The sequence below is a fragment of the Epinephelus lanceolatus genome, chromosome 11 (genome assembly GCF_041903045.1).
Source record: "Epinephelus lanceolatus isolate andai-2023 chromosome 11, ASM4190304v1, whole genome shotgun sequence".
Taxonomy (NCBI): domain Eukaryota; kingdom Metazoa; phylum Chordata; class Actinopteri; order Perciformes; family Serranidae; genus Epinephelus; species Epinephelus lanceolatus.
This window is the reverse complement of record NC_135744.1, coordinates 32,687,177-32,703,755: the sequence shown is the minus strand read 5'-3', so window position 1 is coordinate 32,703,755 and position 16,579 is coordinate 32,687,177. Positions and strand designations below refer to the sequence as shown.

At 42.4% G+C, this 16,579-nt stretch overlaps 1 protein-coding gene across 2 annotated transcripts; it reads left to right on the top strand.

Moving 5' to 3' along the window:
* Nucleotides 1–104: 104 nt before the first annotated feature.
* On the top strand, nucleotides 105–14,335 carry LOC117267768 (RING finger protein 145-like). Of its 2 annotated transcripts, none has more exons than XM_033643774.2 (12): nucleotides 105–281; nucleotides 4,194–4,445; nucleotides 7,538–7,646; nucleotides 7,940–8,031; nucleotides 8,804–9,039; nucleotides 9,214–9,389; nucleotides 9,543–9,683; nucleotides 9,786–9,968; nucleotides 10,246–10,393; nucleotides 10,666–10,788; nucleotides 11,388–11,621; nucleotides 12,190–14,335. In XM_033643774.2, exons 2-12 carry the CDS (start codon nucleotides 4,262–4,264, stop codon nucleotides 12,868–12,870), a joined length of 2,307 nt encoding a protein of 768 aa, XP_033499665.1. In that variant the 5' UTR covers nucleotides 105–281; nucleotides 4,194–4,261; the 3' UTR covers nucleotides 12,871–14,335. The 2 variants fall into 2 exon arrangements, with proteins under 2 accessions (XP_033499665.1, XP_033499673.1); XM_033643782.2 differs by lacking the exon at nucleotides 105–281 and adding an exon at nucleotides 3,064–3,185 and having other exon boundaries at nucleotides 12,190–13,016.
* Nucleotides 14,336–16,579: the final 2,244 nt, after the last annotated feature.

Below are 16,579 nucleotides of genomic sequence, written 5' to 3'. Positions count from 1 at the left end.
TCCACAGAGCCCCACTAGCTTTACTTTCCACTGTCGGTAACAAGTACGCGGCCAGCACATTTACTGGGACAGACTATATTGCGCATGCCCAGTACATCCTCCTCGGTACTTTAGGGTAATGGCTGCTAGGTGAGATGAGCGGATCGGCCGCATCCTTTGAGTGTGAGGCGCTTCCATTGAGAGGACCGTTAACTCGGGCGGTGCCGAGTTAAAATGGTCGATATCCGACCCGAAAAGCATCCCGAAACCGTTGTACATATTGCGAACATCGTCCTTCTATTGTAAGTTCCCTTTTTTCTTACTAGTCTTGGCTGGGCGCCATAGCTAGCTCAGGATCTACCAGTGTGCTTGCTAGCTAAGCTAACGTTACAGTTGGACTTAGTGGCTAAGGGGGGGCTGTTTGTACTAATCTTCAAACGGTTTAACGCTGTCTGCATTTACGTGAGTGTGTATGGACGCTGGTGTCTAAAGTGGCAGGCCCGAGCTAACGAGTCGGGTATGTTTTTTATTTCCGCTGTGTTGGAGTGAGCTTGGTTGTTGACAGTAGCTAACTGACAGCGATGCTAGCTGACTACGTTAGCTTGAATTGTTGGCTCTGTGCCTGCTGCCTGCTCGATGCAGCTCATCATTGCTACTCAGCACGTACACAGTTACAGCTATTTTACCAGCCTGACACAAAACACATGGAGAAAGTGAACCCGTAATTTGGTTTGTGGGACACATTTTATACTTTATCATACAAAGCAGCCTAGTTAGCAAAGTGTTGCAGTCTTTGCGGCGTAGCTAAGATATTTTTTTCTTCCGTCGAGACAGAGGGGTTACTAGAGTTCATGGCGTACCACAATCGATGCAGCACTCACTCATCCATAACGTCTGTAGTGCTGATGTTTCAGTTAACGGGGCAGTGGTAAAAATACACCCCTTTAGACCCAAAACAACCACACCGGGCCCGGTAACGTTAGCTATTAATGGATTACGACAGATAAAAATACAGTGGTAGACGGTCGCGTTATATAAGCTCGGATTCTGCGAAGTGATCTCTCTCTGGCCAGTGATAGTCGTGGTGAATTCAGTTATGTAAGTTATCAGGGTCCTGTCCCGGGGTGTAGGAATATTAATGGATGGAAACTCTGCTATTGGCAAGTTTGAAGTAGCCCGGGGTATCATGAAACGATTGGAAAATTGTCTTGTTAGGGCCACATCAGAAACATGAGGTGGAATGATTTCCTCAGATTTTCCTTTTGTGGTTATTGTGAGTTTACAGCAAGCTCCAGTGCTGCTGGGCGAGAGGCTGGTTAGCAATGATTGATTCATTGGAGGTCCTTAAGTCTACAGAAAGAGGTTACAGCTGGTTTATCAATGATAGTTTCAACAGAGAAGCTACATCAGGACCTTAACATAACCTGACAGAAACAATAACTTAGATTGCCGTAGGCTAACTGTTGATCAATAGAGAGGTTGTTAATCACTTAAAGGGTTGAGTTTGATTGTGGCACAGTGATTCTATTATGTGTGTTTGCTTTACATGAAGTTTGAATCCCTTTTATTAATAAGGTACGCTGATGCATGAGATGAAACTCTTTTGATTTAGTGGTCTTTTGTTTTGATAGGGAATTTTGTGTTGCAGTAGCAACTGTAATATAATCTAGTAGGGGAAAGAAAGTTGACCAGAAATGCAATCTTTTGTGCAAAAGATTGCATTTCTGGTCGACTTTCTAGTAGGGGAAAGAAAGTTGACCAGAAATGCAATCTTTTGTATGTAAACACAATAAGTAAACTATCATGGAATTATGTTAATGCTCTGCTGACTCAAATACAGTGCAGTAGATTACAAAAGTGGGAAGTAACATCATGTATTTGTTCACATATAGCTGGTTAATTTTCATTTATAAATATGGAATATGTGGTTTACTGTATGTATGGGCACATGGATGTAACCAAACATAGGTCAAAATAAGTATTTGCTCTTTGTGTACATTTATGTATGAACAGTGTTGTGGTTCTGTAATGTTATATAGATAGATAGGTACATGATACAGATAGTGCATAAAAAAGTATGTCCTTTTTAAACACGGGCATACAAGTGGGAAAACTGCAGTAAGATTTGCAAAATGAATGTAATTATAAGTTGAAAAGATAAATTGTGCTGTGCTCAAAATTAAGGAAAATGTAATTAAAGTCCAATTAGCGAGTGCAATAAGAACCTCAGCAGCCTCCCGGTACGTCCATACTGCGGCAAGGTACAGTGAGATGACAGAAATGTTTCCATACCATTTACATACTGAGGTATGCACCCCCTAATTATCTCTGATTGTGTTAGGCCTTTGCAGCAGGGTAATGTTGCAAATCAATGCCCAGGACACTTTTATGGCAATATTGGATTTACAGGATTTTTGCATCAATATGATGAAGTACATCAGCACGGAGTTTTATTTTCAATACTTGATTTAAAGACATCTCCATCTGATTAATAAATAAATGTTTCCTCCATTAAATCTTTTCATATTGTGATATACAATCTCACATACTCCAGCCCACATTGCCTCCCACTAGACAGTGTTGTTAAAAGAAAATAAATATAAATGTATGCTGTAAATATAAACAGAACAGTGTGTGAAAAACTGAGGAAGCATACTGCATATGTGAATAAGCAAATTTGCAAGTGTGCTGAATTTATCAAGTCTGACGCTCAGTTGCACCTGCAGAGAACCACCTGAAAGTGTTCCCACATAGTTTATTCTCACAGTTGCTTTTGCAGTACTCATGTTAAGCTCTGTGCAGTTGGTGAGTGTGTGGAAGTAAACAGAAAGGCCTGGATCCCTGTGTATGTATTTAAGTATGGGCTGATTATTGACTGATTGATTTGATGCACTTCCTGCTGACAAACCTTTGTGTACTGTACTGTATATAATACTTTCAGAACTGCAAAAAGATTGTGGTATTCCTGTGGAATCTCGGCAGTAACACTATGGTGTTGTAGGATTTTGTTTTCTACATTCCTGAGTGAGCAGCAGAGAGGAACACACGTAGATGAGGGGAGGAAGACAGTCAACAAACAAACTGAGTTGTATTTGGCAGTGAGGTAGTGTCTGGTTTTATTGACTGTCCTACCTCACTGATCCACCCTGTACAAACACAAAAACGCTGGGGAAGCAACAAGACAACACTTTGTGAATGTTTTGCAGGTAATTAACGCAACACAGCACGCTTAAAATCATAATTTTGGTTTCAGCACCGACTCATAAGTCAAAGTGAAAGGTTTTATCTTTATATCTGACGTGGGTGGATTGGTTTCAGGGTTTAAGTGAGAAAATGCCGAGTGTTCCTTAGTCATGTGCAGTTTTAATCACGCTACCTGCAGGGTGTGACTTTCACCATTACATCACTTTTTGAAACATATTTGTGAATGCCATTAACAGTGTATCCATACTTGTGTTTCTTCTTATACTAGTGTTTGCCTAGTAGTGCGCTTGCAATTATTATATGGATGTCTGTTCATTACATTATTTATTATTTATTATTAAAGCAAAACTATATAGGCTGTTTTACTAGCATTGGGAGGCTTTAAAACAAATATCCCACCACTTATATTATATTTGTTTTAAAGCCTCCCAATGCTAGTAAAACAGCCTATATAGTTTTGCTTTCTCATATTATGCAAACATTTATCCATGACTTCATTCAGTTTGTAAACTGTCTCTCAAATAAGTATCATTTGTATAACTCGTAGTGTTGTCAGTGATATTCTGCAGGTAGGAATACAAAGAAAAATATCAATAGACCCGTTAAATGTTATGCATAATAATTGTTATAAGGGTGTGAATGTAACACTACCCACCTGCCAGATGCAGGAACACGTTGGCTATTGCTGTTAAGTTTATCTGTAATGCCAGCCACAGTAAAATGTTACTATTTAGATAAAAAAAAAGTGACTTTGGGTCACAGAATAGTTAGCGGTTGGTGTGTTTAACATATACTTCAAAGCTGTTTTTTCTTAAAGTTATATCCCTCCCGGTACCTTCTGCACTTCCTTAAACTTTCTCTCTGTACCTCCTTGTGACCTCTCTCCACTCCCATTCCCGGTTCTCCTCCTTTATTGCTGGTTGGCTTTCATCTTTTTCCTAATTTCTTGCTCCCATCCTCTGTATCTGCTGTTAAACTTCTTTTTGTGCATTGTCCCTCTTTTTTTGCAGTGCATCCACTTTTAACATCCCGTCTTAGTGGTCAGTTCTGCCTGCCTATCAGAGTTTAAGCTGAGGCCATGGCAGTGAAGGACCGTGTCGAGGCGGTGCTCAATGTGGGTCTGCGTGTTCCCAGCATCATGCTGCTGGATGTCTTGTACCGCTGGGATGTCAGCTCCTTCTTCCAGAAGATCCAGCGCTCCAGCCTCTCCAACAACCCCCTGTTCCAGTACAAATACCTGGCACTTTACCTGCACTACGTAGGTCAGTGTTTCACACACATACACACACACGCACAGCCTGCTCCAGTACAAATACATTCCCTCTGTATTAACATTTCTTAGGAGATTAGTGTAAAACAAACACATTACACAAATGCTTTGCGCTGTCTGCAATATATAGTGTTTCACACATTTGATAACGTAATGTGTATAAAGAGCTGTAGCCGTGGGGCTGTCAGTATTATCAGTTAAGTTATCATGGCCTGTAGTAGGTGAATTGTGTGGACTATTTGACTGGGCTAACAGCTTAAGTGGCTCCTGTTCCACAGGCGTTAACAGTAGATCAAGACCTAACAGTCACGATGTTAACCTGGTTGGATTGCATGGTTTCTTTTATTTTTTCCCTTTAGCAAAGTCGCCTCTCTGTACCCAACTCTGTCAGTTTCAGATTGCACACACATGGTGGTAGGCAGTAAGCCACAAGGCTCTGCTTTGTAGTGATTTCAGGACTGTCAGGAGGGATTGTTTGGCATGACCACAAGTGGAGTGTGACCAAAATTATCTGATTTATCCGTCGGTAACATGAAAAAGATGGATGCCGCCTGAAACCAATTCTCCTCCTCCAGCTGTGCGCTTCTTGCCCCAGCAGTGGCATTCTGGCAGTGTGAGTCAGCTGTGCCAGTCAGAATTAGTGTGATACCAGTGTCAAGTGTGTAGGTAGCTCAGTCAAACACAAGCAAAAGATTTCGTTGGAGCACAAAAACAGAAAAAATAAAAGAGAAAGAGGCTTTCTGGGAGTGCCAACCTTCATCAACACTTAACTGTTATCCAATTTTTCCTCAGTGTTTGGTTGGCCAGCTCCCCATCCACTTAAGTTTATTTTCACCTGCCAGTGAAAAGCCTCACAAGAAGAGAACAATGCGAGTGGGAGTTAACACCATTTCCTCCAGATACCTAGTAATACGAATTGCTAGTGCAGTGACAAAGACAGTCACCGGCTTCCCACCAACCTACACCAGCCAGAGCAGATGCACCACTGTCTGGAGTTGAATGGTGGGGATCTGAACAGTCCATTAGAGCTGTCCCAAATGATTATTTTTCTAGTGATTAATCTAGCGATTATTTTTTCGAGTAATCGACTAATCTAACGATTCATTTTTCGATCAGTTTAACGATTATTTTTTTGATTGTTGATTATTTTTCCATTGTTTGTTTAATGAGGCAATTTAAACAATATGAATACCAAAACATTTCTTTACATTACCATTTATTGAAACATCAGTGTTTCCCCTACCATTATATTAGGCCCCCCCCCCCCCCCCCCCCCCGTCACCCCTTGAAGGTCAAGTTAGTTTTATTTAATTAAATTTTCTATGTAGCGCCAGATACCTTGTCTTTTTATTAAACAAACTAAATAGCCTTATGTTATTTATCTTAAGTCATTTCTGTCTCTACATGGTCGCACGTTTACAATTCTCCTCTGCTCTCTGTAACATGCACAGTGGAGTTTGGCCCCGATGCACACACAGACACACACAAACACGCAAACACGGTTTGTGAGAGAGCGGTTCAGGCTGCATTTTCCTGACCGAACCCAACCTGAGTGAGACAATTATAACTGAGCCCGGCCTGAACCCGCAGCACAGCCGGCACTGTGCACACAGTAAATGGAGCGGAGCCTGTGTTGCATTCAGGCGTTGTCACGTAAATAACAAATTCCAGCACTTGAATAGGCCATAGCACAATAGTACAGCACTGTAGCTGCTTCTGCACGGCGCCATTTTTTTTGTTTGAACCGACACATTGACGCAAATAATTAGTGTCGACGTATTTACATAGTCTGTGACGTCTATGACGTCGACGCGTCGCCCCAGCCCTAGTGTCCATAATAGTGGGGCTCGTGTTCAGGTGAACTGTAAGTTAAAATGTGATTTCCAAAATAATCAAGACTTAAGCTATACCTCTTGGTCGTACAGTTCAACTTAAATGCATTAGTTGTGTAACAGCGGAAATCCCATTTTTGGTTCACCACCAGAATTCCTTCTTGGGTCAAAGTCCATTCATGCACCAAATTTGACAGAAATCCATAACAAACTGACATATTCTGCTGAGACAGTCAAAACAGACAAGCTGGCATAAACCTCACCAGTTAAAGCAGTGAAATGATGAACACATTCCCCAAGTGCACTGCGTTGTTAAAAACACTCTTTGTAGTTGTGTCCCTGGATTGAACTTGAACTGGATGGTTGCCATGTGATCAAAGTTATGACACTGTCTTTTAACAGATGTTAAAAGTTTTTTCCCCTTAAAATAATTACTCAAACCAATTAATCAGTTATCAAATTAGTTGGAGATTAATTTAATATTGGCAACTAATCAACCACAGACCCAATCTGGAAATCCATCGTTTTTTTTTTTTTTTTCTTCTTCTTTTCTACAATGTAAATTGCAGAATCTGTCTTGAGAGATTACCACAGACCCAACCAGGAAGACATAAAACAAGGTCTCTGCATTACAGGGAGTCAGTCAGGTGTATTTCAGTAACACAGGAGCACTGAGAGACAGTAACAGTGATGTGAGGGTGATGTTGACTCAGCAAACACTGACGGTCAGACTGTGCTTGTCTGTTTTCTTTTAGCTAGGTCAAATCACAGTGTTGAGTTTTCTTTGTGTGTTTTTATATGTCCGTGTGTGTGTGTGCCGTCAGACTTGGCTGCAGTTGGTTAATGAGCCAATAGGCTTGGTATGTGCTGATGAGCGCTGTGGGTGGACAGACAGAATGAAAGGGGGAGAGAGAGAGAGGCAGTAAAACCAAAGTAACTGTTGCTATGCACTGAGGAGTTTTTTTGAGGGGCAGGGTTTTAGGAAGTAGACTGTTGTGCGATAAGCCTATTGGCAGCAGTGACGGTTTGATTGACTGTCAAAACTGCAGTTACATAAGAAACTTCTGTCTCGCAAACACACACACATAAATTAAATACTATGTATCGCTTTTGTGTTTAGATAAGCAGCATGGCCCACAAACAGGGAGCAACAGAGATGCTTAATCTGTTGTCAGTTTTTACTTCAGTACTTTATGCTGTTTTTCTTGATTGTCTCTCACTAGTTTTGTCTGTGTGTGTGACTTCATCGCAGGTTACATCCTGAGCTTGGTGCTCCTGACTCTGCCTCGTCAGCACCTGGTTAAACTCTATCTGTACGTCCTTACGGCCCTGCTGCTGTTTGCTGGTCATCAAGTCTCAAGGTAGACACGCACAAACACAGACTTAGATTCACTAGTAGACATGATATGACACAGCTGTCCTGACTTCTGTCACTGTGGTGAATGCCTTGAAAGATAGAGAATGTCTGTGTATTATGTTCTGTATCTTTTTCAGGGCATTTACCCACAAAATATATTAATAGCTACTGTTAGGTTTCCTTGTGCTAGTTGAGATGGATGGCTAGAAATCTTTGTCTTGAGCTATAGGTTAGTGGTTTACAATACATCACAATAGAATTCCCTCTAAACTGAGCATTTTGGCCTTTCTTTGCTAGGGATTATGTCCGCAGCGAACTGGAGTCTGGCCATGAAGGACCTGTCTACCTTGAACCTCTCTCCATGAACAGATTCACCACTGCACTCATAGGTATAATATTACACATGAATGCACAAAGACACACGTGTACAATACACATTATGAGGCATGGTTGCAAACATAGGCAGCTTGATGTAGTTCAGAAGCTCCTTTCTGAGCTCACAGGAGACTATTCCTCCTTTTCACTTTGATCACTCTTTCCCTTTCCTTGGTGATTGCCCGTGCATAGATCTTCTGTCACTTGTAGTGCTGCAGTACACTGAGAAACTAATTTTAAACCCAAGTCTCTGTGACAGCAAAAATCCATCCTCCGTAAGGAAGGCTCTCAACTCTGGAGTTGAAGCTCTGTAACTTGTCTGTGCCTCAGTCTTTCTGTATGGAGGCTTTGGAAAAAAATCATAGTCAGTTGAGTTTTTATAGGATATTACTAATAACTGCTTGACTGTATTAAAACGCATCTCTTTAAGGTCACATCACCTAGCTGCTCTTGGCATAACTCGTACTGATCACCAGCTTCTACCCGTCATACTGTGAAAGCTGATCCATGCTGAAATGGAAAATGTTACGAGTTGCTATGTTCCTGGGTCCATAGGACCTGGTTTCATCTTACTGAGTGGGTATGGAGGTTCCTGTGCTATAAATAGAGCATACAGGGTGCTGATTTCACTGCACAGTGAAAGCCCAAGAAAGCAAAAATAATATTAAAAGTTACAGTGACAAATACTGCCGCAGAGAGAGGGGGGAGATTAAAGCTGCTAAATATGAAAGTGGACATTTTTTGGCGCATCTTCTTACAGGTTCATGTTCTTTCATCTTCTTACAGGTCAGCTGGTGGTGTGTACACTATGTTCCTGTGTGATGCAGACCAAGAGGATTTGGCTCTTCTCTGCTCACCTCCTCCCTCTGGTGGCCAGACTGTGTCTGGTCCCACTGGAGACCATCGTCTTCATCAATAAGTTCTCCATGATCTTCACAGGCCTCGAGGTCATTTACTTCCTGGCTTCTAACTTGTTGGTACCATACAACCTGGCCAAAACTGCCTACAGGGAGCTGGCTCAGGTAATAAACTAGTTACGTGGCCTAATGTTGCAGTGTTTTTTATTACAAGATTTCAGCTGGAGTGGTCCTGAGAGATTTCGTCACATGTAATATTAATGTTATTCTGTCTTTGTGCCAATTACCTCCATCTCTCCTCTCCTCTTCTCTGTACCTCTCTCTTCCTCCGTCCCCCAGGTGGTGGAAGTGTACGGGCTGCTAGCTTTGGGTATGTCTCTGTGGAACCAGCTGGTCCTCCCAGTTCTCTTCATGTGTTTCTGGCTACTGCTGTTCGCATTGCAGATCTACTCCTACTTCAGCACCAGAGACCAGCCTACCTCAAGGGAGAGGCTTCTTTTCCTTTTTCTTACCAGGTAGGATCACAGCACTGGTCAGACTGTGTGGGGCATCATAGATTGTACATCACAGAGTCTTTAGAGCGTGTTTTGTATATTAGCAGGTTATTGTAGAGTTACTTGGAATACTTACTACTACTATACTTAGTTCTCTCCTCCCTCTGTTCTCAGTATTGCAGAATGTTGCAGTACCCCATACTCCCTGCTGGGTCTGGTTTTCACTGTATCCTTCATTGCTTTGGGAGTTCTCACACTCTGCAAGTTCTACCTGCAAGGTTACAGAGCCTTTATGAATGACAACACCATGCACAGGTCAGTCAGCACGAATGTCTGTATGTGTGTGTTTATGGGTTCGTATAGGGTGTGTGTTGATATGTGGTTACTCTTCTAATCACTTTGCATGTTTGTTTCCAGGGGGATGACAGAAGGCATCACCCTGCTGATCCTCGCTGTCCAGACCGGCCTCATCGAGCTTCAGGTCATCCACCGAGCCTTCCTCCTCTCCATCATCCTCTTCATCGTTGTTGCTTCCATCCTGCAGTCCATGCTGGAGATAGCTGACCCCATAGTCCTGGCCCTGGGAGCATCCAGAGACAAGTAAAATAAATTTACCATGCAACTTTTTAATATATATTTTAGTTAAGTTCTTATTTGAATTTAGTAGTCTAATCCTCAGTCTTATAAAAATGGAGTCACACATGTCTACCAAAAATTGATTTCTGCTGAGAAAAATGCCAAGTGCCAACTCTGTGTGTTTTGGCATTTTGGCAACACAGTTAAAGGTCAAAGCTGAATGTTTGAAAGCAAAATGCTGCCCATGTTAGTACAGCTGAGGCTGATCAGCCTTCTTCTCCCTCCTCTATCTGTCCTTCAGGAGTTTGTGGAAGCACTTCAGAGCTGTGTCTCTGTGTCTTTTCCTGCTGATCTTTCCAGCCTACATGGCCTATATGATCTGTCAGTTCTTCCATATGGACTTCTGGCTACTCATCATCATCTCCTCCTCCATCCTCACGTCACTGCAGGTAACACACAAGTAGAGAGGCACACACAGAGCACACACATTCTGTAAAAAGTGCACACCACCTCTTGGACTTTCTTAATTTGAATGTCTTGGAACATTAAATCGCGATAGATGTAACTGCACCTAATTTGTCTCAATTAATAGAGACAGCTCGTAATAGAAATCCTGTCTCCAAAACTCTTGTGTTTTATCCACTGCGCCTGAGGATCCTGAAACATCCATACTTTGTGATTAATTATTAAATGCTGAGACACTCTCCTCCGTCACCTCCAGGTCCTTGGCACTCTGCTGATCTACGTTCTCTTCATGGTGGAGGAGTTTCGAAAGGCTCCAGTGGAGAACATGGATGAAGTTATCTACTGTGTCAACGGGACCTACAGATTGCTGGAGTTCCTGGTGAGTGTCACACATGCACACACTGTGTACAGTAACATGAGGGACATACAGTACTGCATGTATGGCATTAAAGTATAGGCCTTTTTCTGAATTAAGCATTTTCTGATTAAGATGTGGGATATGCCGGTGTTATTTAGGGTTTTTTTGGATATGTATACAGCGCATTTGGCATTTGGCATATGCATCTCAGTTAGGGTTCAGTAAGGTAGCACAGTTTGTGACACGCAGCCTGTTGCCTGTTTACAGTCATCTCTGTGCATTGTCATTGGAGATGTTGTACACAAACCAACTCGCCAACAGTTTGCAAGGCTGGTGTAGAGCTGTATGCCCAAAGAAAAGCCCACATTTCTGGCCGGAAGTAGAAACACACCTACTTTTAAGCATTATAAAAGTCTTGGATATCAACAAGTTTTTGGATACACGCAAATATGTCAACGCCGACTGTTTCAAGAACATGGTTGAAGAAATGAAAGCAGGAGGCTGTGTTCGTATGGTCAAACAAGTCTGCCACCAGTGAGAAAACTTTCAGAATAAGGGTAAAAACAGGACTTTTTGTGCATGTAAACACACTCACTGTTGCTGTTTTCCTCCCCTGGCAGGTTGCAGTGTGCGTGGTGTGCTACGGCGTGTCAGAGACAGTATTTGGGGAGTGGAGTGTGATGGGCAGCACCATCATCCTGGTCCATTCGTACTATAATGTCTGGCTCCGAGCCCAGCTGGGCTGGCAGAGCTTCCTGCTCAGGAGAGATGCTGTAAACAAGATCAAAAGCCTCCCCACGGCCAGCAACACACAGCTGGAGCAGTATAACGACATCTGTGCTATCTGCTACCAGGTATGAGCTGGTTTTTCCTGTGTGTGTGAGTCTAAGGAGAGTACATGGCCAAGAGTAATTTCAGGCTTCAAGTTAAAACTCGACTAATGTAAAATCTGATTTGATACATGTGAAAGGAAAACTTCATCGACCAAAGGACTGTTTGTATATCAATAACTCACCGTGTGTTACACCGAAAGTGAAGCTTATCTGTGCTCTCTTTAAAAAGCCGGACACCATTGGGGGAACAAAACAAAACAAAACGAAACAGTGAATTCGCCTCACTGAACATGGGAGCTTCTGGTCTACCACTGCCTTAATCTGTAGCTTATTTGTTTTTTATGTGTCCTTAATGAATCTAAACGAAACCCCAGAGCGACACCATAAAACAAACTAACTAACTAATTTATTGGGGCAGCGGTAAACCAGCAGCTCCCATATTCAGAGGGCTGAGTAATTGATATACAAGTGGTCATTTGGGGAGTAAAGTATTGCTTTAACACTGAGCAAAGTGGTTTTGAGACAAATCAAATGTCAAAGGAAACATAACAACACTGAGCGTGTTTGTTTCTGTGCTCGCTCCCTCCAGGACATGAGCAGTGCTGTGATCACTCCATGCAGTCATTTCTTCCACGCTGGCTGTCTGAAGAAATGGCTTTATGTCCAGGAGACATGTCCCCTCTGTCACTCGCAACTCAAGAGCCAATCGCCAACCACCACTGCCCCCAACCAAGACGCCCCTGCAGCCAATCAGAACCCTGCAGGGCAGGAAGAAGCCGCATCCAATGAGAAGCAGGAAGATGACACTCCTCCAGACGATAGGAAGAAGGAGGAAACGGGAAAGCAGGAGGGAGATGATGGACCTGCCGTGTCAGCTGGAGAAACCTCCTCCTCGTCCTCTGATGTGCCCTCGACTCCTCATCACTTGGCCAAGACTCCAGCAGCCTCATCATCTTTTTCTTCGTCGTCTTCTTCCCCACTTGTGACTGAATCTCAGAGCCAGTTGCTCACAGATCATCCCTCTTCGTCTTCCTTCTCTTCCTCTAACACATCGGACATGCACCCCTCTCCTTTATCTCTCTCCCACCCTTCCTCCTCGTCACAGCCAATGGTCCAGGCAGAGGTGACCCCTGCTGAACCTGAGCCCGCCCCTAAGGAAAACCCTGGCTTCCTACTGGACAGCCCGACGGCATCCACTGGTCCATCATCACAGTTTGACCAGCCCACTTCCCATTCTGAGGAACAGTCGCCTCTTCCTTGCATCCTCTGAGCCCCATCATAACACACACGTCATACGTGCATGCACACATAAACACACAATCTAAATATTCCATCTGCCAATATCCTGCATATATTCTACTTGTCCAGCGGTTGGCTATCCCATCATGTCTGAAATTTAGCTCTTAACCTCTCCCTATCCACTTTGAGAGGAAAAAATCCAAAACAATCTCTAAGCAGATATTCACCACTCAGTTGTTTGGAACAGTTCATCTCAAAATGTTTCCACGTTGAGTTGAACTTTCACGCCAGCAATGATTTCATTTTCCATTCAGCACCAAAAGGGGAAAGCAGTAATCTCATCTCAAAAATTATGAGTGGTTCTATGTCATGTTGACAAAATGTGAGATCCTGAATGAAACTGAAGTACCACATCACTCCAAGCTTGTTACATCGATATCAGAGCTGTGATGACATTTCTAAAATCATGCTTATGTCCATCTCATTTCATGTGATGGTTGCTCCCATCATGCCTTTGTTTGTGCAGCTTCACTCTCCCAGCTGTACATCCCATAGTATTTAGGTTCTCTCTATCGTCCTGTATGTGCCATGATCTAATGAGGAATGGGGCGGAGGTTTATGGTTGCATTTTAAACGGCGACAAAGACGTAACGTTTCATATAGTCTACAGATATCTCCATCGGTTTTGATAACAATTTTCACTGTTGGATGACAGTAGTTATGTGTATTCATGAGCATTAACAGAGACTGAATGTTGTTTCTTGAGGCCATCACGTGACCTGAAGCCTGGTGCTAAGCAGAGGATACATGGTGTGGTCTATTTAAGTGTTACAGTGTGAACAAATCAAAGGGTTCACATGAAAGATCTCATTCATTTCACGTGTCAAGCTTTCTCTGTTGAAGTGCTTCAATATTTGAATCAAATTTGTTTGGCTGGTCCCAGCAAAAACAATTCTATTCCTCATCGCCAAACTTTTGTATTACTGTTAAAGAGATGTTATTTTTAAGATAATTTTTACATTACTGCTTTATCGGACAGCCCGCAGACAGATTGAAAACTCGGGAGAGGCAGACAGAGGAGGGAGATATGCAACAGAGGCCACAGTTTGTGTTTGAACCTTCAGCGTCGTGAGAATGTGGAGTGTAAATTAGCCCGCAGTGCCGGCAAGGAGGCCAGACTTCGTTTTCGTTGGCTTCACTTCATTTGTGGTACTCATCCGCACTCATCTTCCCGAGCTCAGCTGACTTTACGAAAACATTCAGCCAGTCACATTTAACTCATCCATCCCGAGTTTTGCTATCGAGCCAGCGACTTTTGAGACTCTTCCATAGCAGGAGCCAGTCACCTCGCTCCATCCAGCTCCTTTATAAACCAATCACATCAAAGCACCCTGTGTTTTCTAAGACCATCATTATCCTCCTGCTGCTCAGTCACTTCACTCCATGAAATGTTACTACCAGCAAATTGAGCCGTTTGATGGGAAAGATTTTTTTTTTCCACACACGCTAGCACACACTCACTCTCAGTCTCAGTCTGCTCATGTGCTTTGGCAAATTTTGTCCGACTGGGAGAAGTGTGCGTGTTGAAGATTGTGAGTGTTTATAGCAAGACTAAAACTTGAGAATGCGGAGTTCTGATGCATGCTTATATGTAGAGCTTGCACGCTGCCACGGTTACCATAGCATTTATTTGTTTGTCTCCAATGTGCTCTAACCTTGCTACCATTTTTTTTTTCCTGCCATTTTTCTTTTTTGGGGGGGGGGTGGGGGGGTTGCATTTGCACTAATGTCATTTATACTAGCAAAGCTCCAAAGCTGTTCTGTGGCTGTCAGCAACCAAATACCCTCTGATGTGTTTGTGTACGAGGAAACAGCCCAATCTGTTTGTGTGTAATGTATATAAATGTTGCTCTGTATGGCATCTATATTAAACCAGAGGAGTGTTGATATATAAATAAGATCAGGGCTTGGTTTCACCGCAGCTTCCCAGTGCTTCGATTGTTCTTTGTTACTTTACATGCCCGTGAACAAAGGCAAAGATTTGGCTGAGAAGCTTTCAGGGGAAACCAAGCCCTCTGATCTGTGAGACCAGCCAGTGTTACTGCTTCTCCAGTCTGTATGACGCGTCCTCAAGCTGGTGTGATCACTCTGGTGCCCTCTAACTGTTAGGAGTGGGATCAGCATGGCGCAGACGGAGCGGAGATGCACTAGTTAACCTTCAACAGTATTACTTACTACCACTATTACTAAAGGTCTTATTACTATGAATGACTTAAATGTTGACATTGGAAAGCGTTGGCCACGGGGCTGAGAATGAATACATAATCCATGTAGGATCAAACCGGGCCAACGCTTGTTTAACTGTGTTCTTTTCTTTTTGTTTTTTTTAAGAGATGAAATGTAGAGTTTGATGTATTTTGCACATATTCCTCTGAAAGGTGAACATAAGGACTTTCTGTATTCTCAAGCAACACATTCTCATTTTATTATCAGCTCCATTCCTTCAGACTGATGAAATGGTTACAAAGATTTACACAGCCTCATACACACTTGAGTTTTTCTTTCTTTTTCTTACTGTGGAGCATTTGAGCTGTGTCAAGCAGAGAGATCACCTGCACGATACAGCGTCACACGATACACAAGATGAGACCTGTCATTGGCAACTGTATGTGAATTTGCATTGGAGTATTAAGTGATAAAGAGAAGCCTGTCAGCTGTTGATTCCAGATGTTTCTGCTCAGTTTATACTCCATGTTGGAGACATTGCAGTTGTTGCATTCACTCTCCAGGCTATGAACTGTGACATCATCTTATTTCAATATTTCATATCTGATTGGACAACCTATTTATCTGTAGAAAGCTTATGGACATTACATATTTTAAAACTAGGCTTTTCAATATTTAAATGAATTATTTGCATTCCAGTGCATCTCTGAGATTTCAGCTGTGGAATTGACTTCATGTAAAATGCATCAGTGACTGTTTAGGCAAGTTGTCTCTGAGCTATTGTGCCAGACAAATTCTTAAACCCGTCACTGCAACATTAATGTTCACCTAAAGGCTGTAAAGATTGAAAACTGTACATTTTCAATCAATCCATGTCAGTTAACACAAATATATTATCGCTCTTCGTTGGCTTACTGGTGAAATAACACAAAAACAAGCCAGTGTGACCTAAATATTCCAGTATTTAATGCGCATTAATGTAAAATTGCTGTCATAGAATTCAATGGTGTAACTAGGAGTAACATGAATACCTGTTGAAGTCAGTCTCCCACCTGGAATCTAGATGTTTCTGAGGCTCAATTAATCACAATACTTTGCAAAATCATTCTAACACTTAAAATGTAAGCAAATATTTAAATGGAATCTCTAGCTGCCACAGCGCTCTCTGACCACATTTCTCTCCTGAACGCCCCTTTAATGAGCATTAGGAGAAGACCAGCTCTGCTGTCCCGTACTGTTGCCTCTGACTGACAGATGTTAGTCGATCATGTTCCTGACAGAGTTTTGTCTCATTCTTCTTTTTCTGTCTGACACATTTTTCCACACTCACATTTAGGACCTGCTCTGTAAAACCTGACTCTGAATGCCAGTTGTGTTCTGTTAACTTCACGGTTGGTTTTGGACTTTCTGCCTGGCATTGCCTTGGTTATTTTACAAAAATTGAATGTCAGAAATAAAATGAACCATCCACTCTGGACTCAGTCATCATTTTATTTTGATTTACTGTGTATAAG